The following is a 24933-nucleotide window of genomic DNA, read 5'->3' as shown; positions in this document are numbered from 1 at the left end:
ATGCCTGCTAGCTAGCTATCCCACCCTTCTGAGCTGTGAAGCCTCCCTGTCCTGCAAGCCCCACTCTGTGTTCTCCAGCAAAATGAGTTGTGATGTCAGTGCTGAAAATAGTCACCTGGAATTTGCACCCCCTCTCGACTCTTTAAGCGGGTAGTGATTATTGGGGGTGGGGGGGGTGGGGGGAAGACTGGTGAGCAGCTGACCACACACACACACACACACACACACACACACACCCTTGATTGCTCCTTGAGTCTGCCTTCTACCCTCCTCGGCATCAGTATGGGTCAGCTGTTCTGAGCAAATTGGTCTCTCTCCATTCTGCCACTCTCACTTCATTCTCTCTCTTCATTCTCTCCATTCTTTGTCACTTTATTCTCTCACTCTCTTCTCCTCTCGCTCCCTCCATTCTCTTCCCACTGCAGGAAATGACCACAGACATGGAACATCTGACGCTGCAGCCTCCATCGTAATTGCTCCACCAAACGAAACTCAACATCTTGGCTTTGTCTTGCACACTCTTGTGTTATGGTTCACTTTCAGAACCAAATGTTCTCATATTCGTGGTTCATCTGAAGAGCCAGGCTCTGTAGATCTAGATGAATAGGTTAGGGGTGCCTAATCAAAGATAAGAAACACATTTTCCAGTTAATGTCATTTTCAGTCCAAGACCTTGTTTGTGCAACAACCTCCTACAGCCAGCTGGTGCTAATGTGATTCCTCTCTCTCTCATTGCTACAATGGCTGTAACCCTCTTCTCTGGTTGGCTGTGTGTGATCGGCCAGCTCTCTGGTTGGCTGTGTGTGATCGGCCAGCTCTCTGGTTGGCTGTGTGTGATCGGCCAGCTCTCTGGTTGGCTGCGCGTGAGCTCTCCTTGGAGGTCTCATGTCTGACTGAGGTCCGAGGAGCAGCTGTCAAGTCTGCAGTCGGCCAGGCCACAGCAGCTCACTGGCCGAAAGCTGCCCCATGACTCCCCAAGCTCCCCCCCTGACACCCAGGCTGCCATGCTGCCAGTCTGGGGCCAGTCAGGAAGTGCCTACCTCGGGTCACCTGGATCTCAACCACTAAGACCCACTCCACCCCCCTGTCAACTATGAAGAGATCTGGACGGTGCCTTTTTCGTGATGTCAGCGTAGCCATAGATCATGTCTGTAGTACGTTTGGATCCTTCTCTTCCAGCGGTGCTTGTTAAGGCCCGTTCTCAGAAGCAGCAGCAGTAGCAGCAGCTCTGCTCTTCATCTCAACACATCGAGGCTCCTTGAAGTCCTGTGGCTCGTCGAGCACCTCGTTCAGCGTTTGATCACGGTGGATACTCCTCGCTCGTCGTCCAAGGCTGTTGCCAAGGCTCCGCTCTGCGCTCCCCCGTTTCCGCGCCGACGCCGTCTCTCGGAGCGGCTCGCGAGCCGCGTCGCCGCGACGTCCACAGTTTGAAGCCGAGCCATTTTGTTTCACTGTTTCCAATCGATGCGTGGTAGACCTGCGGCAAACGAGGTGTGTGTGTCCGCGCGGCGGTGTCTGTATGCTCGTGTGTCTGTTCTCGGGTCCCATGAGCTATTGATAGATGTTATAAAAAATGTTTACGGGCGGTTTACACCAGCGACGCACATGTTTATTACCGGACAGCTAATCTGCGAGGTATCATGAAATGCCCTTGGTTCTGAGCAGGTGTTGGAGGACGATGCCTCTCTCCACAGAATGGTCCCAGTTGTGGCTAATGATTAGCTTGCTCAATCCCTTTAGTCAGAGCCTCTCCCTCCCTCCTGTAGGGTGCAGCCTGGACTGCTCCCCTGCCTGGGCAGCAGGTCAGGGTCAAGTTGACTTTCTTCTGGAGGCAAACATGGAGTGTTTGACTGCACCGTGGACATGGTGTATGTATGCCTGGGAGTATGGAGAGCTGGGGAGAGAGAGAGAAGTGGAGAAGCACAGGAGGAGAGTGCGAATGGATTGCAGGAGAGGACAGGACTCTGAAGGGGGAGAGGGGGGAGGGGTGGAGGGAGGGAGAGCTAAAAACAGGAGGGTTTTAAGAGAGAGGAGGGAGAGGGTTCCTTCTCACGTGAACATTTAGTTTCCAGGCTTCAGGCCTCTAAGGCATTGGCTACTGGCCAGAGAGTGACTAAGAGGGGTGTGTGTGTGATGGCGGGGGGGGGGGTGTGCTCTGTCTGGGGTAAACCCAGAGTTCATGCCACAAGTAAAGGGAAAACTCACTCTTGTGTGCATACGCACACTCCCTCATACACACACACACACACACACACACGTGTGGATGTGTGCACAAAGCAGCTTTATCCTTCTCCCTGTTGCAAGACGCAGCGCCGACGCAGCGCCTTCAACCTCTCCCCCTGACAGATGCTGGAGGTAACCATGGGGACCGGGGAGGTGAGGTCACCGTTAAAGCCCGCTATTTAACCGCAGTGTGTGTGCGTGCCTGTGTTTGCCCGTGAGCTGTCATACTCTGAAGTTCTCTCCGGTTCCCCTCGTCGTGTCTGTCTCGCTTGGAAGGAGCTTGCGGCGCAAAGTGGATCGTGTGTCTTGGCTGGCTGGCTGCTGGAGGCCTTCTGAATCACAGCTGATGCAGCTTTCTGAATGAGATTCATGGAGCTGAACAACAGAGGGGTAGGCAGCGGAGACCAGAGTGGGCGGGAGGGGGGGGGACGGGGAGGGAGGGAGAGGGCCCGGCTCGGCAGGATCGAATGGCTCGTGTTGGCCTCAGTGTGAGACAGCTCTCTGACTCTCTCTCACTCTGACTCTGACTCTCTGTCTCTTGTCTGTCTCGCTCTCTCTCGTTTTGTGTTTTGGAGGGAGAGGAGATCGCCGTCATGTAGAAGGATGCTTGTCCTGAATCTCATCCGACATGTCTTATGCGGGTGAGCGGCACGGACTGAGGAGGACTGTGCTCTCTGGGACTGCCTGCTACAACACTCAGTCAGACCCCACGTCCGTCTGGGAGCTGTGCTGTTGGAAACGTTGGATGACAGCGTCTGCAGCCTCCCTCTCATTCATCCTCCCGTCTCCGCGTTTGCACGCGCTGCGTTTGTCCGCCAGTCACTCACTCTACTTTCCCAGAGCCGCTGGCTTGCTGCCTGGGCGTCTGTCAGGCTGTGGTTGCCAAGGGGGGGGGGGGGGGGGGGAGGGGGGGGAGAGGTTGTTGCACATCGGTCTCCATGGTGATCACTACTTCCACCGGAGTGGACGACGTCGGGAGATATGGTCTTTTGTTCTCGACGTCTCGCCCTCTGGTCGCTCCTCTCGCCCCTGGCTCCGTCTCTGTTGCGACGTACGAACCACGTTCGAGCCCCCGTTTAGGCTCAGCGGGGGGAGAGGATCCCGTCGGAGGCGTGGGCGCTAGCGGCAGCCTGCCTCTGGCCCGGGATCCACGGAGCCCTCTGGAGAGCCCAGGGGAAGGGCCGTGAAGGGCTGTTCACTCTGAGGGCTGCCCGAGTGCTGTCATGGATCTGGTGTGTGTGTGTTGTGTGCACGGGTCGTCCTGTGCTTCATAAAAATACCAAATAAACCAGTTCCGTTCGGAGGCTGGATAAAGGCTCACGCTGCTTCTGTCACTGTTCAGGTGGACAGGAAACTGGGTGGACAGGAAGCTGGGTGGACAGGAAGCTGGGTTTTCTGGGCTGGATGATTTATTGGGGATTGGATCTTGCATGCTGTACTGTAGTACTCTACTGGAGTGCCCCTTGTTGCTGTGTGTATATCCTACCCCTGGTGTTTGTGTGTCCTAACCTTGGCACTCTGGTCTGCAGTTCTTCCTCCAGGACACTAAGAGCAGCAACGGCACCTTCATCAACAGCCAGCGGCTGAGCCGTGGCTCGGAGGAGAGCCCGCCCTGCGAGGTCCTCTCCGGAGACATCATCCAGTTTGGGGTGGACGTCACCGAGAACACACGCAAAGGTGAAGGCTCACAGGAGAGTTCAAAATGGCTCTGGTAGAGAGACTGTGTGTGTGTGTGGGGGGGGGGGGGGCTCTGGGGGGGGACACGACCGCAAAAAAAAGCACTTCCTCCCTGGGAGCTGGTCTGTTTGACCTCGAGTGGTGAAGCACATCCCAACCACACGAGAGAGGGAGGAGGCTCGAGCGCTGAACAGAAACGCCTCTTCCACCTGGGTCGGAAAATAAACGGCGTTTCTCGCGCCGATTCCTGTTGTTGCCCCCCCGCCCGCTCACGTCACGCCTGCAGCCAGACTCAGCGAGCCTGTCCACGCGGCGGGAACCTAGTCTTACGGTCTTCTATCTGATGGCGTGAAGCTAGCACAGTTTTCTACCAGACCTCTTAGATCAGAGCTTCGTCAGTGTAATGTAAATCTGCCTCATGCCGAGCAGCTCTCAAGCTTACATTCCACTTGGATGATTGGAGGTGGGCCTAGACCTAGCTGTCATGCATAGGTCAGTGAACACACACACACAGACACACGCGCGCCGGTGAGCACATACAACGTACACATAAGCATGTAGGTCATCCCCTCAGCTCCGGGTAGTGTTGGGAGAGAGCTAGCTGTTTCAGTACCTTGTTTAGAGCTGTCTGACATTTCGTCCTCGTTTTAGGTCAGTCCGCATAGAGAACTAGCAGAAGTGTGTGTGTGCGCGCGCTGCAGAAATGCGTGTGTTCTCGTCGTTAGACATTTTCTAATGGTGGTCTGGCTGCTGTGGAAGGCCATGATGTCAGTGTCTTGGCAGAGCGGTGGGAGGGCTGTGTGGAAACCCAGACAGCTCCAAGGCGGACTGGAGAGGTGTTGAAATGAGCCTCGCTGCAACCGCTGCACCGTTTTCACAACGACAGACGCGTGTGCACACACACACACACACACAATCTCTCTCTCTCTCTGTTTGCTCATCGTTGTCGAGCCGCGTTCCTATGTGGATGCTGACGTTGGTTTGTGTGTGTGTGTGTGTGTTTTCCAGTCACCCATGGCTGCATAGTCTCGACGATCAAGCTCTTTCTACCCGATGGCATGGAGGCTCGGAGACGCACAGAGTAAGTACCGCCGTGAGGCCAGCCCACCCGGCTCTCCCCTGCACCCACCCACACGCTCGCTGGCCGCCACACCAAGAGGACCTCCCCCCTGGTGCTCTCCCAGCGGCCCACCTCAGGAGAGCCTGGTCCCCTGACCACCACAACTACACAGCACTTTACACCCCCTCCCCCCTTCAGAAGTCATTCCTCTAGCGTGTAGTAAAGCGGCGTCTTGGCCAATTATGTTAGTAATGGCTGTGCGTCCGGGGGCTGTGTGGGGCGGGGCTTGGCCCCAGGCCCAGGTTCTGCTGAGGCTGGCTCGTGTCGAAGCCCCAGGTGCAGCAGCTCCTATCAGATGGAGCTGCCCGTGGGGGGGGGGCTTTTGATCTCAACCATGTGGGGAACATGATAGGAGCGCTCAACTCGACACACTGTTTACAAACACTGTAGAGTTAGCGTAGCCTGCTAGCCGGGCGGTGCACAGCAGGACTGAAGCGGCCGTGGGCCACCCTGGGTGAGACGCACGCTGACGGGGTCCTGTTAGCCGTGCAGTGTTTTCCTCCCTCCGTCTAGTGGACGCTTGTTAGCGTGGTGGTTGCTGTTGTTGGGTTCCACGTAAGAAAGGGGAGGAGCAGGAAGTGGAGGGCTGGCCCGCTGAACCCAGCATGACCCCAGCCAGCGGGCGGTCCAATTTCAGTTGTGTGTGTGTTGGTGTCGTCTATCATTCTGATAAGGCGTGGCGGATGGTGTGAATGTGTGTTGTCGGTTTGTGTACAGCGAGTCTGAGTTGTGGAGGTGAGGAAGGCTGCGTGAGGCAGATGGCCCGCCCCCCCCCCCCCCTTCATAGGCTTGACTGCAGACCCAGGGCCCTGGGCCAACTGTACCCACATGGCATCTACTGTAGCTGGGTGTCTACAGCCATACACACAGGCCTCTACTCTGGGAGGGAGGGGGGGAGGAAAGAGGGGGAGAGATACAGAAAAATAGACTGATAGAGAGGGAGTTGGAGGCAGAAAAAAAAGAATCTAAATAAAGATGTTTCCCGTGTGTGTGTGTGTGTGTGTGTGTGTGTGTGTGTGTGTGTGTGTGTGTGTGTGTGTGTGTGTGTGTGTGTGTGTGTGTGTGTGTGTGTGTGTGTGTGTGTGTGTGTGTGTGTGTGTGTGTGCTGCGGAGGACAGCTGTGAAGACACAGATCCTGTTAAGGCTGCTGTCTACTGTACTCCACCGGGCTGTATGTGGGCTCTGTGCTTCGATGGCACTATTTCAACCCCTCAGAGAATGTAGAACGTACACACACTTCAACACACACACACACACAGCCCAAGCGACCAGCACCTTGACTTACTCCGATTTGGGGGATCAGCTCAAGTTGGTGGTGGTGGTGTTTTTGTAAACTGTGGTGGACACATTTAAAACAGTGTGTCCCATGAGTCCATGGTCTCTTAGTAAGAACACACCTCCCCCTCCCTCCCCCCCCTTTCACTTTTTTTCTCTCTTCTACCATATCTTCCTTTATTTCTCTCTTCCACTTCCCCTCTCTCTCAATCACTTCCTTACGCCGTCTCTCTCTCACGCGCACTCTCTATCTCTTTATCTCTGTTTCTCTCTCTCTCCTTCTCCCCTCCCCTGCTGAAACACTTCCTGTCCTCCGTGGCAGGTTCCTGTTCTGCGCCATCGCGGTGTGTGAACCCATACAGGCGGAGGGAGGGAGGGAGGGGGGGGGCAGGAGGGAGGAACGCGGAAAAGAGAGGGAGTGTGAGTGAGAGGTATTTATAGTAGAGGCACGCTGCTTGTTGTTAAGCTCTGCCCTCTGGAAGGCAGCCAGGCCAGCGGGGAGCCGGGCGGCTCTGGGGCTCTGGGGGCCGCGGGGCTCTGGGGGCCGCGGGGCTCTGGGGGAGATCTGATCTGCCGGTCTGATCTGCTCTCCTGCCTCGTAGGACGTCCAGCTCCTCCTGACCCCCCCCTCCGCCCAGATCAGAGAGACCCTGGAGGAAGGAAGGAGGCATTCCTAGAGGATAGGAACTGACCTCCCTCCTCCTCCTCCTCCTACCTCGCCCCCTCAGACTCTCCTGTAGATGGGTGGTCTTCATCCTGCTGTTTCGGTGGGGTCCGACCCCCCTCCTGCTTGTCACACCAACATCTTCACCCTTTCCTCCCCGTCCCCCCGCCCCCCTGTTTACAGTGGTGCTCCTCTTCCATCTTCTGCTCCCTCCGTCTCCTCCCTTTCATTCCAACCATGACTCACAGCAAAGCCCCTCCTTACACCTTCCCTACAACCTCAAATAACATCTGCAAAAGACATTTCCTGCTTTTAGAAACTCCAAATACTTTTTTTTTCGTCTTCTCTCATATGGGATATGATTCTCTGTCGCGTCTCAACTCCACTGTCACACAAACAGGCTGTCGGTCCTGCTGCACAGGCTGGTTGTGGTGAGAGTGGAGTGGAGAGACTACTGACAGACTTGAGCACCAGGCCTGAGTAAGTGTGTGTGTGTGTCTCGACGTTCTCGGACCAACATTCACACGGCGGCTTACGTAAACCTTCATTTCAAAGCGATCCATGTGGTGGACAAGCTCCTCAACACCGTGGTTGTCCAGTTCTTCCTCGAGGGTCTGCATGACCAGGGAGACTGATTCTATCATCCGTATTAGAGTGTGGAAGCACAGCCCATTGTGACATGTCGGGCTCCAGGTGGTAACTCGAAACTGGTAGCAGCTAGCCAATCATTGTCTCGTGTTTGTAATGTAATGTTCCCCAACCTGTTGGCCCAGTCGTGTGTGTGTGTGTGCAGGCCAGAGATTCGGGTTGAGCAGCTCTTGTCCTTCCCCTGTTCCCCTGCCTGCATGAGCAGGAAACCTCCTTCCCCATGAGCGTGCCTACTCTGCCTGCAGCCAGGACCAGCCATCTCTGATCAGCTCAACAACTTCCTGGTTCCTCCTCCTATCTCCCTAGGTCTGACAGAGCGAGAGAGAGGGAGAGCGTGAGGGAGAGAGTCACATGTGCTTGGTAGTGGTCTATGACTCCTCCAGAAGGGAGGGGCTAGGGGAGGCCTGTTTTATCACTACCTGGGAGTGATTAACTTGGTTTGTCCAGAAAGAGGCAGAGAGAGACAGAGAAAGCAGAAAAAGCACCAATCTCTTGGGCCCAGGTGCGATCGATCGAGGGAGGTGTGAGGTACCCGAGTCCCTGCCGCCACCGCGTCTCGTTGACGGAAGACCCAGCGGGGCGCCGACCGGTCCTCGTGAGGGCGTCCGTGCTGGCGAGGTAACCCCACCTGGAGGCCCTGTGTGAGGGCCCGGATCACAACGTGGGCCGGCAGAGCTCCAAACCTCACCCCATGCGTGTGGGAGGCGTTCAGCCTTCACAAAGCCGATCGTCCTCGACCCGCCATACCTGTTTCCTCTGGCGTGATGCTACTTGTCGTTCTTCAAACTGGGAACCCGGCCTCCCGTCGTCGTTGGCTACCGTCTGGGTGTTTGAACGCGTTCTGGAGCCTCCCGAGCGTGGGGGCAGGTTCCCTCCCGAAGAGTTTCAGTCGTTCCTCCGTACGAGCCGCGTGACAGTGTGTGTGTGTGGTACGCGTCGCTGGAACCTTAGGCGTGTGCTCTCAGAGGAGGCTGTCGGGTGATGCCTCTCTGGCTGACTGCCAGGCCTCAGGGTGTTATCCGGCAGGCCCGGAGGGAGGGAGATACCGGCAGGTTATCGCAGGACAAGGTTGGAACCGCACCAGGCCTGCCAAGGTGAGCTCAGGTAACGGGGTGGGTGTCCAGCGAAGATCAGAGGCTGACGGAGAGATGGCCCAGTGCTGTGGATGTTCTGTGGTTTTTGGGATGGGAAGTGCTCATTTGCATCGTCGAGATCCCTATCTGCGCGTGTGTTTTTGCGCGAGGTTAAACTGTCCTGTGTATCGTACCGAGGCCGCAAAGCGCTACTTCATTGGAAGCGTAAACAATAGGACATGTCATTCTTCGGTGTGTAGGCGGGGGTTCTGAGTCCTTTCATTGTTTCCAGACGCTCTCGTTGTCGATGTTTATCTGGGACCAAACCAGAGCCGCTCTCCAATACAGCGAGCTTCTCAGAGAACAGTCCTCTTCTGAAATGTCAATCCTTCAGTCCAAACCCCCCCCAACACTTTCTCGGGTGGCGGCCAGCGCACAAACCACCTGGCCGTCACCAGGACAACCGTCTCACACCCCAACGTGTCCGAGGGCGTCGGCTCGTCTTGGCTCCAACTGGTTTAAGCGGGGGGGTGGAGGGGGGGGGGGGGGGTGGCACCAACAAAGGCTGTGTGTTCAGCTCACGCCAACAGCACATCTGTGGCTGTGTGTTTGAACACTGGGGATTTCTTGTGTCTCGTACTGAGGTGAGGGGAGGGGGAGGGGGGGCAGGAGAACAGGGAGTTAGATAAGGCTGTTGAGTTGCACCCTGGGCTCCGGCTGTGTCTGCTATGTCGCTGCGCCCACTGTTAAAGATTAACAGAGAGCCACGTTGAGCAACATTCCTGCTTCAGTTTGCCCTTTTTCCCCCTGTCTCCCAAGACTGTATACAAAGTTGATAACACCTCTCTCTTTCTCTCTCTTTCTCTCTTGTCTCTCTCCGCTAGTGTCATTCAAGCACCGCTACCACTACCCGTTGACAAGGTAAGTCTGTTCACGGACGCTCGTTGATTGTGTGCCTTCTCTGTGAGTGTGGGTCTTGTCTGTCTGTGTGAGTGTGGGGATCGAGGACTGCTGTCCTGTGTGTCTGTGTGATGTCATCGCTGCAAGCGGGCCAGTGGCTGACGCCACGAGCGCTAGGCATTAGCCTGTCCACGGCAGACGCGTTGGACACGTTCGACGATGTGACCAAAAGCTGCCTTTGGCTTCAAGCGCCGTCAAGATGGTGCCCTGAGGTGTGGGTGTGTGTGTGCGCCGTTGTCAGGCCGTCTCATGCCTGCTTGTGTTTGTGCTACAAGGTTGTGCTATCAGTTTTGAAATGGACCAGAGTTCATGAGGTGAATCGGATTCTGAGGTCATTCACCTCTCCCTTTGTCTTTTCCCCCACTCGGTCGCTCTCCTTCTCCTGTTAGAGAGAGAGAGAGAGAGAGAGCTCTGTGACATGCCTCAGTGTATGATGTCATCGTGCAGGGTGTAGTTGACTGCTTGTTGCTGTCCTCCTCCTCCTCCCGTCTCTCTCTGGAGAAGACAATGCCCCTCACTCCCCCGCCCCGTGTCAACTCTCCCTCTGCCCTTTTCCCTCATGGGAGGCGTGCCGCCTGTCACAGACTGCACTGTGTCACGGGATGATGGCGTTCAGGACAGGCCCAAGTGGGTGTCCCTCCAGACTCCTCCCAGAGGATCTGTAACCCTCAACAACTGTTCTCCCGGCCAATCAGACACTTGGATACGTCAGCTGAGGAATCCTTTGACAGAACTGACGTCTGGGACCCGTAGTGGTTTTTGCGCTGTCCCGCCTCGGAGCATCGTCCTGGCCCTGCTCCAGGATGATGTTGGATCATGAACTCTCCTCCTTCCTCTCTCACATCCTGCTTCGGTTATATGTGCTAGCTAGCTTCCTCGACGCTAACGCTGACTCTCAACAGCATGAGACCAGTGGGGAGTTAAGAGATGCTGGAAAATAGTATTGCTGTCCCTACACCCGGAGTGTAGAAATGTGTGTGTGTTCTTTCCTCTGGTGATTGGGTTGTGCAGGCTTCTCGGTTAGGACACTTAATCACATTACAGAACAGGCCCCAATCTAATTACAGCTGCTCCTTGTACTTGGGTCCTTCACTGCTCCAGCTTGTCTCTCTCTCATTCTCCCTCTCTCTCTCTTTCATTCTCTCTCTCTCACTCTATCTCTTTCATAATCTGTTTCTCACTCCCTCTCTCGCTCGCTCGCTCTCTCACTCACGCTCTCACACACCTTATTTTAGGCTCCACAAATTAAGATGCTCAGACTGGTGTCACGTGGCCACACCTCTGTCCTGCTGGCCTGCAGCCAAACTGGGCTGAGACGGCCCCTCTCTCTCTGGTCCTGGGAGGAGGAGACGGCCCCTCTCTCTCTGGTCCTGGGAGGAGGAGACGGCCCCTCTCTCTCTGGTCCTGGGAGGAGGAGACGGCCTCTCTCTCTCTGGTCCTGGGAGGAGGAGACGGCCCCTCTCTCTCTGGTCCTGGGAGGAGGAGACGGCCTCTCTCTCTCTGGTCCTGGGAGGAGGAGACGGCCTCTCTCTCTCTGGTCCTGGGAGGAGGAGACGGCCTCTCTCTCTGGTCCTGGGAGGAGGAGACGGCCTCTCTCTCTCTGGTCCTGGGAGGAGGAGACGGCCTCTCTCTCTCTGGTCCTGGGAGGAGGAGACGGCCCCTCTCTCTGGTCCTGGGAGGAGGAGACGGCCTCTCTCTCTCTGGTCCTGGGAGGAGGAGACGGCCTCTCTCTCTCTGGTCCTGGGAGGAGGAGACGGCCTCTCTCTCTCTGGTCCTGGGAGGAGGAGACGGCCCCTCTCTCTGGTCCTGGGAGGAGGAGACGGCCTCTCTCTCTCTGGTCCTGGGAGGAGGAGACGGCCTCTCTCTCTCTGGTCCTGGGAGGAGGAGACGGCCTCTCTCTCTCTGGTCCTGGGAGGAGGAGACGGCCTCTCTCTCTCTGGTCCTGGGAGGAGGCCTGTAGAAGCCACACAACTAGTCCCAAGCATACACACTATTCATACTAGCCTCTTTTTAACCAGGAATTTTGTCTCATCATTCACGGTGACAAGAGCTGATGGTAGCCCAGATGCTAAAAGGCAGTCTAGAGCATCTAAAGTGTCAATCTTGATCGATTCGTTCGCTGAGATTGACGTGACGGGTTGCTGGATGGTTCGCCCTCTGACTCAAGTGTGAGTCGAGGCGGCGTACTGATTGGAGGTTGACGTGATGGGCGGATCTCATTCACCTCTGACATCCAGTCCCAGTTGTGACCCAGGGCCGGGTGGCTGTGATGAGGCTGTGATGAGGCTGTGATGAGGCTGTGATGAGGCTGTGATGAGGCTGTGATGAGGCTGTGATCCCACCAGGGTCACACAGCTGTACACCCACAGAACTAACGAGGTGTGTGTGTGTGTGGCCAAGTTTGAGCCAGAGGCTGGAGCAGAGGGCTTGTGATGGTTCAGACCGCGATGAGGGGGGCAGGCGAGGGGGGCAGGGGGCAGGGGGGGTGCAGCAGAGAGGCTATATCTGACTGCTGCATCTGACACTGTCAATACCCCCCTGAGACACGGTGTGACTGAGGCCCCCTGGGCTGTCTGGAGCCCCTCGCTCTCTCACTCACATACACACACACACACACACTCTGTGTGCTTGGGGTGCCTACCTTCTACTGTTTGACCTGGGCAAGTGAAGGCCCCCTAAACATCCTTGAAGGCTGACTGATCTGTAGAATGTGTACCATTTCTATTTGTAATGGATATACTATATGTTATATATGTTTATATATATATATATATTTTTTTTTTCACGTAACATTTTATTCAGTTAGCAGACGTGTTTATCCAAAGAGATGTTTTCTTTGTGTGCTTGGCTTGTGCATGGATGGTTTTGGAAGAGTGTTTGTGTAATATGCAAATGACGCTGTCATCAACCGTGCGTGTGTGTGTGTGTGTGTGTGTGTGAGAACCAGTGTGGACCCTGCAGCTGACCTACCTAGCTGCTGTACCCGGGGGCTGCTGTGTCAGACCAGACGCTAGCCAGACGCTAGCCTCGGCTAACCACTGTTCATCTCCTCTGCAGGTTGCTGCAAACACGCCCAGCATGTACTCTCAGGAACTGTTCCAGCTCTCGCAGTATCTGCAGGTATGGAGCCACACTGCCCCCTAGTGGCCCATGAGCAAAACCACCCTCTCCTCTCACAGTTGTAGCTCAGTGTGACTGTAGCGTCTTCTAGTTGATTAACGAAAAGATGGTTAACTGAACTTCTTTATTTATTTTTGTATATATGAAAAGCTCAGAGCTAAACATGTTGTCTGCATTTTTTTCCACTGCTCTCCTCCTCCACCACCATGCCACTCCCCTCTCCTCGTCTCATTCCCTAACCTCTTCTGCCCCTTATTTCCTCTTCCTCCCTATGTTCTCCTGTCCTTATTCCTCCTCCTCTCCTGTCCCCTCCTCTCCTGTCTCTTCGTCTCCTGTCTCCTCCTCTCTTGTCTCCTCCTCTCCTCTTTCCTCCTCCTCCTTTCCTGTCTCCTCCTCCTCCTTTCCTGTCTCCTCCTCCTCCTCTCCTGTCTCCTCCTTTCCTCTCTCCTTCTCCTCTCCTGTCTCTTCCTGTCTCCTCCTCCTCCTCTCCTGTCTCCTCCTCCTCCTCCTCTCCTGTCTCCTCCTCCTCCTCTCCTGTCTCCTCCTCTCCTCCTCCTCCTCTCCTGTGTCCTCCTCCTCCTCAGGAGGCCTTACACAGGGAGCAGATGCTGGAGCAGAAGCTTGCCACTCTGCAGCGCCTGCTGGCCTCCACACAGGAGGCCTCAGAGAGCAGCTGGCAGGTAGACCTCCCCACCGTACCGCCATACACTCCACACACACACTCTACACCTGGAGACCCCACACACACACTTTACACACACTTGTGTACCCAGTGGAAATATATGCGAGTGCGTTGGTTCAATGCCGATGTGTGTGTTTGTGTGCGTCAGGCTTTAATAGATGAGGACAGGCTTCTGTCCAGACTAGAGGTGATGGGGAGCCAACTGCAGGCCTACAACAAAGTAAGACCCAGGACCCAGCACGTCCTGTCCTGTTCATGTCCAGAGACGCTCTGCCTCATGCTGAACGCCATGACAACACCCAGGCCTGACCTGACACCCCTGTCCTCTCTCTCCTCTCTCATCCTCTCATCGTGTCCTCTCTCCTCCTTCTCTCATCCTCTCCTCCTTCTCTCATCCTCTCCTCTCTCTCCTCCTTCTCTCCTCTCTCGCCTCTTTCTCTCATCCCCTCCTCTCTCTCCTCCTTCTCTCATCCTCTCCCCCCTCGTCTCCCGCCCATCACCGTCCTCCTCCTCCTCCTCCATCTGCCCCAGAACCAAACGGAAGACGGCATCCGCAAGGAGCTGGTGGCCTTACAGGATGACAAGCACAGCTACGAGACCACGGCCAAAGAGTCCCTGAGGCGGGTCCTTCAGGAGAAGATCGAGGTGGTCAGGAAGCTCTCCGAGGTGGAGGTACGGGACACACACACACACACACACACACACACGCGTATACACTTGAAGACGCCATGAAAGGACGTGAACGTGCACGCTTGTACACAAACACACATCCGTGTCGTCTTCCACACGGACACACACTCATGACTGTAGATATGCATACAAGACCCTGGAATAAGTGTTTGTGTGGTGCGTGTGTGTGTGTGCGCGCGCTGCAGAGGAGCCTCAGTAACACGGAGGACGAGTGCACCCACCTGAAGGAGGTGAACGAGAGGAACCAGGAGGAGCTGAGGGAGCTGGCCAACAAGTACAACGGAGCCGTCAACGAGATCAAGGACCTCACTGACAAGATCAAGGTGCGTGTCTCAGGTGGACCAGGCTGGGGGGGGGGGGGGGGGGGGGGTTAATGTCAACGACAGCCTCTGATAGTGCGTGTAGTGTGTCTGATAGTAGTGTGTGTGTGTGTGTGCGTGCAGCTGGCCGAGGCCCGTCAGGAGGAGCTGACCCAGAAGGGGCAGCAGGAGAAGCAGGAGCTGCAGCTGAGGATGGAGGAGATGGAGGACAAGGAGCAGGCCCTGCAGGCTCGCATCGAGGCCCTGCAGGCCGACAACGACTTCACCAACGAGCGCCTCACCGCTCTGCAAGGTAGCGTCCCCCCTCTCTCTCACACACACACACGCGCGGCCTGGTTCTTCACAGTTTTTTGACGTGTACATACACATTGACGCTTTGACAAAGTCGCACACATTTCACGGCCAACTAACCTGCCCCCCCCACGCGCGTGTCCACACACACACACACAGTCGTCCGCTGAGGTGTTTCTACTCCGGCGGGTGGTGGTTTCAGGGAGCTTGTCGGCTTGCATGGCACCCAGACAGCGAATTCCCCAAAAGGGCATTGTTAGTCACCCCACATCGTCTGTTCTACTTGTTGTCCATCTTCCAGTGCGCTTAGAACAGCTGCAGGAGAAAAGCATTAAGGATAACAACAGTTTAGGTGAGTCTCGGGGTCACACATCGCCCCCCCCTCCCGCCCCACACACACTCTCACACAGTGTCCATGCTGCTAACCCTGCATCTCTTCCTTCTTCTACTGACGCAGCATGAACACTTTCGCGCCCGCTCTGAGACCCATCCTGACCCAGTCCCCCCCCCCCCCCTCGCTCCTCTCTGTGTCCTGGTGGAGATCTCGTCTGTGTCTCCACCAGTGCGCAGGAGGCAGGGCCCCCCGGGGGGGGGCTGACACGGGGGCTCCTCCCCCCCCCTCCTCCTCCTCCTGGTTCTGTCTCCTGTTTGATCCGCTCCGGCCCGGGGTCTCTCGCTCTGGCCCTTTGCTCCGTTTCTCACGCAAACACTGCTCTGTTCAGCATGCTCTCTTCCAAGACCCCTCCTCTCACTGCTGTTACCGTGTCTCCTCCTCCTCCCCCCCCCCACCCCCTTCCCTCCCCTCCTCCAGTCTCACGTCTGTCTCTCTGTCTGGGGATGTCGGTCGGCTTGGGTGACGGGGTGAGTGCCCGGGGGGGTTCGCGCATCTGGAGTGTAGCCTTCCCAGGGTTCACACATGCTCAGTGGAGACTGTCGCCTCGCGCCGTCACGGTGCAGCGCTCGGCTGGTGTACAGGCCCTCACTGGTGTTTCCGCTCGGTCGTCAGGGAGTTTAAATGGCGCCCAAAGTACCCAATAGAAGTCCACCATTCAAATGATACAGAACAATACACACTGAAAGATGTTCGTTTGCAGCATGACCCAAGTAGCTATTGGAGGGGGTCGTTTTTTGTCCTGATGGTGGTCGTGTCGGATGGTGTGTGTGTGGAGGGCTCGGGGCGTGTCCTCAGCTGTGCTGTGTTTGTGTGACGTCAGCAGGGGGTCCAGATGAAGACGGCTCATCCTCCTCCTCTGACCCTCAGCACCCCGGAGGAAGACGGTACTAGTTCGGTCTCCTACGTCACGCCGGATCTCTCTGAGGGGGTCTGCTCTCTCTCTGTCTTGCTGACTCCTGGCTCTATCTCTCTGTCTCCTTCTGGCTCTCTCGCTCTTTTTCAAGCTGGCTCTACCTTTCGCTTGCTCTCTCTCTCTCTCTCTCTCTCTTCCTCTCTCTCTCTTCCTCTCTCTCTTCCTCTCTCTTTCTCTCTGTCTCTCTCTCTTCATCTCTCTTTTCCTCTCTTTTCCTCTCTCTCTTCATCTCTCTCTCTCTCTCTCTCTCTCTCTCTCTCTCTCTTCTCTCTCTCTCTCCATCTCTCTCTCTCTCTCTCTCCTCTCTCTCTCTCTCTCTCTCTCTCTCTCTCTCCTCTCTCTCTCTCCTCTCTCTCTCTCTCTCTCTCTCCTCTCTCTCTCTCCTCTCTCCTCTCTCTCTCTCTCTCTCTCTCTCTCTCTCTCTCTCTCTCTTCCTCTCTCTCTCTCTCTCTCTGTTTGGTTCTCTCTGGGTGCATTGGGAGTGTCTCAGTGTAAACATTCTCCCTGGAGGCCCTCTGGACTTGTGGCTTTTTGTTTCTGCGGTGACTTGTAAGGTGGAGGAAGTGAACAACTAACAACTTAGCATACGTCCTAACCATGCCAGCTCTGACCACCCCTGAGTGTTGACCGTGGTGTGGCATGGGTCATGCTCTCCTAACCCAAGTCCCGTTGAACGCGCTGCCGTCACAGAAGGGGCAGGCGTCCGGTTAGGCCAGGAGATGAGGTCGCTCGGGCTGTTAAACACAGCGGGCCTGGGCGTAAACATGGCCGCTCCACGTTTAGGGAGGAGCTCTCCCTGCATCTCTGAGGCTCTAGATGCTCAGGGTGGTCAGCCACAGGCCTCAGCCTGCTCCTCTGCTCTGGAACAAAGCTCTGGACACTGGGGCCTGACTGGCTCCATATCCTCAGTGTGGCAGCTGTCGGCATGATGATGCTAAAGTTTTAGTCCTTGGCGGTTTGAAGGTTTTTTTTTTTTTGCGGTGGAAGTTTGGTCCCAGGTGCTTTGAAAGACTTTCCATGCCGATCACAAACAGAGAGGGACCTTGAGGGAGTGGATGACTGATCTGAGTGACCTGAGTGTGTTGAGGGAGGGCAGTCCTCCATAGACGCAGACAGAGAGGGTGCTCTCGGAAATAGGTCCCGCCTCTCGTCGTGATTGGCTCGGCCGGTTGGCCAACTGAGAGAGCCGTGAGGGAGGGGGGGGGGGGGGGGGAGGAGGAGGGGGGGGGGGGGGGTGTCTGTCTGTCTGTCTGTCTGTCTGTCTGTGTCTGAGCCTTCTGCATCTCTGTCTGGCCCCTTGTTCCATGTCTGTTCATGATGTCCCCATAGAGCCTGTGTGTATCCTGTATTTGCCCCCCTTTTTAATTTTTGTTATACCTCAGCTGTTTACTTACCCTTCTGACTGAAGGACAGAGGAGGAGGACAATGTTCTGCTAATGTTAATATTTAATGGAAGGTTTCTCTTTTTCTGTTAGACCACTATCTATTAAAGAGTGGAGGGGACTGCACTATTATCCAACATTACATTGAGTGCCAGCGTGAGTACACCAGACTTCTTTCCACTGCTTCTCTTCAGACAGGCAGACCAGAGACACAAGCAGACAGACAGGCCAGATAGACAGCGCAGAGAGAGACACAGACAGACAGACAAGCTAGCCAGATAGACAGCGCAGAGACAGACAGACAGACAGGCCAGAGACAGCGCAGAGAGAGACACAGACAAACAGACAGGCCGGCCAGATAGACAGCACAGAGACAGACAGACAGACAGGCCAGAGAGACAGCGCAGAGACAGACAGACAGACAGACAGTGCAGAGACAGACAGACTGACAGACAGGCCAGAGAGACAGTGCAGAGACAGAGACTGACAGACAGGCCAGAGAGACAGTCAGGCTGATTAACAGGCCCCTAAGGCACCCAGAGAGAGTGAGCTGGTGATCTGGTCATCTGGCCCCATGACCTCAGGCAGACCCAGACAGACATGTTCTCTCTCTACTGTCAGTGGGCCTCGCCGGGTGAGTGAGTGTGTGTGTGTGTGTGTGTGTGGGTTCTTCCACTGCTACTGTGAGCTCCTAGAGAGCTGTTGTCCTCGCATGGTCCAAGGTAGGGATGCACCAACGCTAAAAGAAAATGGCCATTAGTGTGAAACACGCTTAATATTAGTTAACGATAATCGGCTGCTTTTAGCGCATCACCCGAGGTAAAACAACAATTTAATCAGCTTTGACATTTGACGCTGCTCTGTTGACGTGTGCTTGGAGTTGGACTGCTCTGCTGTCGACGGCGTGAACCGACAGTGGGCGTGCTCCGCTGCTGTGCTTCTGAATGCTAGCCTGCGGTACAGACGGCCAACATGTGAACCTAGTGAAGAGTCAAGCCCTGGTGCAAAAGTACAAATAAGCATTCTGCAGAAAACAAATGCCTACAAAGAAGGTTCAACGAAGCAAATCTAGCATCACGGGCCACCAGGAGGAGCGTGTTGGAGAAGCCGCTAATGCTAATGAGCTGAACCGGCTTTGTGTCGCACGCACGAGCAGAGACCCCTGGACAGTAGGTGGATGGCGGATGTACGGTGAAAAGGGAAAACTTGACTGTGGAGAAAGTGGCGAGGCGTCGCTTCCTGAGAACAGCCCCGCAGTGGGAGGCTGTTCCCAACAGCCGAGGCCTTGTGAAGGACCCGTCACGGGCCAACTGAGACCGTCTCAATGCCCCATTGTCAACAGTCGAGCATTGTTATTCAGGCATTCAAAACATTTTTTCCAATTAGCATATTCCGATATAGCTTCTTTCCTTTCCTTGTGCCTGTCTTGTAATGAACCGCGTGGGTTCCAGGCCCGATGAACCGATTTGAGGATCAAACCAAACCAAATCTAGATGAAAATATCAACCGTCTGTAGGGTTTCATCCACATTCCTCCTGGTATCGACTCCCAGCATCCATACGGGTGCTTTCCCTCCTAGTCCAGGGCTTGTCATCCACTACCTCCTGTGAGAGTGTTGCACGGTCCTAACCATGAAGGCACATGCTGTTGGACACGGTCGCGGTACACGGTGGTCTAGCAGCAAAGGTTGTTTCTTTTCTGGATGGCTCTGGACCCCCCACCCCTCCCAAATGGGCCGGTCCTGCAGGTTAGGATGTAACACGACCAGCTGTACCTTGGCTGTCTCAGCGGGGGGGTTCTGCTGCATGGCGTCTCCTAACTTCCCTAACGTCCCTGGATGGATTAACCGCCTGGCTCCCCCCACTCACACGTGTTTTGTCCTCCTCTGTTTGAGAGGACGTAGGAAGTGGCTCTAATAGGATCTGGTCAACGTGTGGCTTCCTGCTCTCTAAATGGGCCGCTTTCTGGCAATCTAATTGGTTTAAACGTTTGACTCATTTAGTTGGGGCTACGATAGTTTTTTTTAACAATTTTAATATGCACGACGCCACAGCAAAACACGCTATGACAATATACAGGATGTAGACAGTGATGTCATGCAGGATGTTGAACAGCATCATCATCATCACCTTCATGGCCTCCTCTCACTGACCTCCTCTCACTGACCTCCGTGTCCCCCCCACAGCCGTGATGCAGCTGAAGGATGCCGTGGGCTCGTCGCTACACAAGCTGGCCAACTTTGACGGTAAGCCGTGTGGTTGCACTGGAGGTGCCTGTGTCACTCACAGTAGGAAGCTGGCACAGACCGTGCTGTCTCACTGGTCATGTGTAACCAGCACAGACTGCTGTCTCACTGGTCATGTGTAACCAGCACAGACTGCTGCTTCAATGGTCATGTGTAACTAGCACAGACCGTGCTGTTTCACTGGTCATGTGTAACCAGCACAGACTGCTGTCTCACTGGTCATGTGTAACCAGCACAGACCGTGCTGTTTCACTGGTCATGTGTAACTAGCACAGACCGTGCTGTTTCACTGGTCATGTGTAACCAGCACAGACCGTGCTGTTTCACTGGTCATGTGTAACTAGCACAGACCGTGCTGTTTCACTGGTCATGTGTAACCAGCACAGACCGTGCTGTTTCACTGGTCATGTGTAACCAGCACAGACCGTGCTGTTTCACTGGTCATGTGTAACCAGCACAGACCGTGCTGTTTCACTGGTCATGTGTAACTAGCACAGACCGTGCTGTTTCACTGGTCATGTGTAACCAGCACAGACCGTGCTGTTTCACTGGTCATGTGTAACCAGCACAGACCGCGCTGTTTCACTGGTCATGTGTAACCAGCACAGACCCTGCTGTTTCACTGGTCATGTGTAACCAGCACAGACCGTGCTGTTTCACTGGTCATGTGTAACCAGCACAGACCGTGCTGTTTCACTGGTCATGTGTAACCAGCACAGACCGTGCTGTTTCACTGGTCATGTGTAACCAGCACAGACCGTGCTGTTTCACTGGTCATGTGTAACCAGCACAGATGGTGCTCTGAGGGAAAGGTAAACCCTATCCAAATATGTTCAGCAGGTGTGCCCTTTGATGGGTCAGGGTTTTTCTCAGAAACTATTTGAATGCTCCATTTGAAGGAACTGGCAGGATGGGCGACGCACGCACACACACACACTCACACTCTGTCACACTCTCTCACACTCACACGCACACACACACACTCACACTCACACACTCTCTCACACTCACGCACACACGCACACACACACACACACACACACACTCTCACACTCACGTCACCTACTCTTAACCTAATTAGCAGTCTACTGACAAGACATCAGTCCTATTCGTGTCTGATGGCTTAGCATGCACTGCTATCCCGATGAGTATAATTAAACAATGACAATGTTTGTCCATTGAAACAGTGTATTGTCATCATATATGGAAGACTGAGGTAGAGTCAGGAAGGGAGTTTCTGACATTCTATTTTAGCCTTTTCTATTTGTGAGCGGTGACAGGATGAGCACCCTGCAACGATGACTCAGCTAGCTCTGGAGTGGCCTACTCTCTACCACTCTCTCCCTACTCTCGACCACTCTCTCTCCTACTCTCCCTCCTACTCTCTGCTACTCTCTCTGCTACTCTCTCTCCTACTCTCTACCACTCTTTCTCCTACTTTCTCTAGTAATATCTCTACCACTCTCTCCTACACTCTCTTCTACTCTCTCTCCCACTCTCTGTCCTTCCCTCTGTTACTCTCTCCCACTCTCTCTCCTTCCCTTTCTCCCACCCTTGCCCTTACTCTCTCTCCCACTCTCTCTTCTGACTGTTTGAGTCATGTCCAATGAGATCTGAAAATGCACCTCTTCAGACTCTACCTGAACTGTCATTGTATTGAAGGGTTACAGCAGCACCTACCTGTAGTATTTTGTGGTATCTGCACCATTGACCTTTGTGATTTATTTGTAACACAAACCTGTTCCTCAACATTTAACCACTGCATTACAGTTAACCAACAGCGCAAAAAAAAGATCTCAAACCCAGGTGAAGCCACCGTCCCTGATGATCCCTCTGGAGGCCCTGCCCTGTCTGGTGATGCATGTTGTGGAACGTTCTGGACCAGGCTGGTCTAATCTTCTGATGCGTCTTGTTCTTCAGATGTCATCGATGCTCACCTCCAGAACAACCAGACAGCAGATGAGGACAGCTTGGCCAGTCCAGACCGACTCAAAGGTAAACACTCGACTGTCTACGTTCAACAACCTGGGGTGGAAGTTGGCAGCCACCTGTCGCTACTGTGGCTAACAATGTAATGCCACTGTAATGGCATTAGACTGACATAGTTTATCGATGCCTCGCAGTATGTTGGTCACTAACATAAAACTGAGTACCAAAACGATTTTTCTCAAAGTCAACCACATGAATGAACCCTGCCTCACACACACGCACACAGCACCTGATGAACCCTGCCTCTCACACACACGCACACAGCACCTGATGAACCCTGCCTCTCACACACACGCACACAGCACCTGATGAACCCTGCCTCTCACACACACAGCACCTGATGAACCCTGCCTCTCACACGCACACAGCACCTGATGAACCCTGCCTCTCACACACACAGCACCTGATGAACCCTGCCTCTCACACACTCAGCACCTGATGAACCCTGCCTCACACACACACACACACAGCACCTGATGAACCCTGCCTCACACACACACACACACACACAGCACCTGATGAACCCTGCCTCACACACACACACACACAGCACCTGATGAACCCTGCCTCACACACACACACAGCACCTGATGAACCCTGCCTCACACACACACACACACAGCACCTGATGAACCCTGCCTCACACACACACACACACAGCACCTGATGAACCCTGCCTCACACACACACACAGCACCTGATGAACCCTGCCTCTCACACACACGCACACAGCACCTGATGAACCCTGCCTCTCACACACACAGCACCTGATGAACCCTGCCTCTCACACACACAGCACCTGATGAACCCTGCCTCACACACACACACAGCACCTGATGAACCCTGCCTCTCGAACACACACACAGCACCTGATGAACCCTGCCTCTCGGACACACACACAGCACCTGATGAACCCTGCCTCTCACACACACACAGCACCTGATGAACCCTGCCTCTCGGACACACACACAGCACCTGATGAACCCTGCCTCTCACACACTCAGCACCTGTCTAACCGCTCCTCTCTGTACCGTGTGGGTCTACATCTGGCGTGACATCATCAGATCCTGGCCTCCTCTATACCCCGGAGATTAGGGTCTCAGATTATGGCAACTCAGATTAGCACTGCTGCCCTGCCGCACAGAGAGGCTGGCGTGGGTCCAGGCTAATCCTGCGGCTGGACACACAGTGGCTGGACACGCCACTCATGAGGCATGCTGGGACACGGTCACCCCAGTAGCCCCCGGGCTTATTTTAGAGTCCAAACTCTGTTGGTTTTTCCATCTCCTCACGCCTTGCTCACGCACTGCCAGCGTCGGGCCCACCAGCGCGCGTGACTCGACAAACAAGCGTCCGCTCCAAGCAAGGCTTAGCCCAGCCCCACATTCGGGTGTGCCTAAACAGGCGTCGCCATTGTTGTGGCTTTGAAACACCGCCTGGACATTCCCCCCCCCCCCCCCCACCTCATCCCGCATACCAAAGTGGTCGAGCACTATTGCTGAATTTACAAACTACCTGTTTTGGGCCCAACGGGGTTGTGGGTGGGGCGACCCTCCAGGACCCCCAGGACAAAAGCCTGACCAGACTGCTATTTTAGCAGCCAGCTGCCCTCCCCCCCCCCCCCCCCCCCCCCCCCCTCCCCCATCCCAGAGGCAGGCAGGCCCGCAGCTGATGACCATGTGTGGGGGAACATGGTCCTGCCGAAAGGAGGACCAAACCATTATGACACAGCAGGATCTCCTTAGTCCCCCACTGTCTTGACATGCATCAGTATCAAGCGTGAGAGAATCACGTCTATAAGTAAGGCTTCTTGCGTGTATTTATAGTCCCCCTTCGTTTAACACTCTCTTGTGGTGAGAGTGTGGCTGAGACTGTGACAGCCCCCCCCCTCTCCTCATCTGAATGGTACGTCCCTTTCTCCTGTAGAAAACACCAGAGATGCTAAAGAGTCGGACATGTCAGACACACTGAGCCCCAGCAAGGACCGCAGCAGTGACGACACCTCAGGTACACAGCTTGATCTTCCTTTCCATAGAAAGACTTATGTGTTGGGTTTTACTGGTAACATACCTTTTATTATTATTAATTCATGTAAAAAATCAAATAAAAAAGCTAGTTGATTTATCTACTACATAAAATATGTTGATTGGGAAAGAGTACCTAACTACCTTAGGTTATTTTTATTTATAGTTATACAGATATTAGATCCTAGATTTCATGTGGATTTTGTGTGTGTGTGTGTGTGACAGTGCCCCTCAGTCCTAATGTGTAATCTGTGGCCAGTGCAGGGATAACATTTGTTTTCAGAAGGCTCTCTGACTACTGCAGGGTTGACTAGCGTGACTGACCGCTCATAGATCCATAGTTCAGACTAATGTCTCTGTGTGTCGATTTTGTTTTCCACAGCATTGTGGCCTGGTGCCAGGTTGGTTGTGTGTGTGTGAACTGTGTGCTCTCTCTCTCCCCCCCCCAGACGGGAACATGGACGAGCCGGAGCTGAACGAGCCTCAGAACAGGGTGGCGCTGCTCAAAGGTACGTCCCTGCTGCCCACATCCTCCTGGTGCTCTGGGACTACTCCTGGTGCTCTGGGGCTCCTCCTGGGGCTCTGGGGCTCCTCCTGGGGCTGTGGGGCTCCTCCTGGGGCTGTGGGGCTCCTCCTGGTGCTCTGGGGCTCCTCCTGGGGCTCTGGGGCTCCTCCTGGGGCTCTGGGGCTCCTCCTGGGGCTGTGGGGCTCCTCCTGGGGCTCTGGGGCTCCTCCTGGTGCTCTGGGGCTCCTCCTGGGGCTCTGGGGCTCCTCCTGGGGCTCTGGGGCTCCTCCTAGGGCTGTGGGGCTCCTCCTGGTGCTCTGGGGCTCCTCCTGGTGCTCTGGGGCTCCTCCTGGGGCTGTGGGGCTCCTCCTGGTGCTCTGGGGCTCCTCCTGGTGCTCTGGGGCTCCTCCTGGGGCTGTGGGGCTCCTCCTGGGGCTGTGGGGCTCCTCCTGGTGCTCTGGGGCTCCTCCTGGTGCTCTGGGGCTCCTCCTGGTGCTCTGGGGCTCCTCCTGGGGCTGTGGGGCTCCTCCTGGTGCTCTGGGGCTCCTCCTGGGGCTGTGGGGCTCCTCCTGGGGCTGTGGGGCTCCTCCTGGTGCTCTGGGGCTCCTCCTGGTGCTCTGGGGCTCCTCCTGTGGTCTGTCAACCACCAGTCACAAGGTGGTTTGCGGTCTTCAGCAGTGTTGGGCTCAGTGTCACGTGGACATTGTTAGTGGACGTCAGAGGCTGTTTGGTGTACCA

The 24933-nt window shown here is 55.1% G+C and overlaps 1 protein-coding gene and 1 long non-coding RNA gene across 2 annotated transcripts in view; one reads left to right on the top strand and one right to left on the bottom strand.

The window, feature by feature from the left end:
• slmapa (sarcolemma associated protein a) overlaps positions 1-24291 on the top strand; it is a gene marked incomplete at its 3' end in the record, with an annotated part of 28715 nt that extends 4424 nt beyond the window's left edge. Inside the window, exons 2-16 of the mRNA XM_047026099.1 lie at positions 3753-3900; positions 4909-4981; positions 9565-9601; positions 12698-12760; positions 13345-13440; positions 13591-13662; positions 13974-14114; positions 14318-14455; positions 14576-14744; positions 15045-15095; positions 17526-17588; positions 19618-19677; positions 21598-21672; positions 23593-23673; positions 24140-24291. Coding sequence (XP_046882055.1) covers positions 3753-3900; positions 4909-4981; positions 9565-9601; positions 12698-12760; positions 13345-13440; positions 13591-13662; positions 13974-14114; positions 14318-14455; positions 14576-14744; positions 15045-15095; positions 17526-17588; positions 19618-19677; positions 21598-21672; positions 23593-23673; positions 24140-24291 — 1419 coding nt within the window. The remainder of the gene's footprint in view (positions 1-3752; positions 3901-4908; positions 4982-9564; positions 9602-12697; positions 12761-13344; positions 13441-13590; positions 13663-13973; positions 14115-14317; positions 14456-14575; positions 14745-15044; positions 15096-17525; positions 17589-19617; positions 19678-21597; positions 21673-23592; positions 23674-24139) is intronic.
• Positions 18682-19609, bottom strand: LOC124471643. The gene is made up of 2 exons (XR_006956551.1): positions 18917-19609; positions 18682-18853 (listed from the first exon to the last, which is right to left on the bottom strand). It is a non-coding gene; the product is annotated as an uncharacterized LOC124471643 (long non-coding RNA).
• Positions 24292-24933: the final 642 nt, after the last annotated feature.

This window comes from Hypomesus transpacificus, chromosome 9, assembly GCF_021917145.1.
Source record: "Hypomesus transpacificus isolate Combined female chromosome 9, fHypTra1, whole genome shotgun sequence".
Lineage (NCBI taxonomy): Eukaryota > Metazoa > Chordata > Actinopteri > Osmeriformes > Osmeridae > Hypomesus > Hypomesus transpacificus.
Note: the sequence above shows the minus strand (reverse complement) of the source record. Positions and strands in the feature narration are given on the sequence as shown.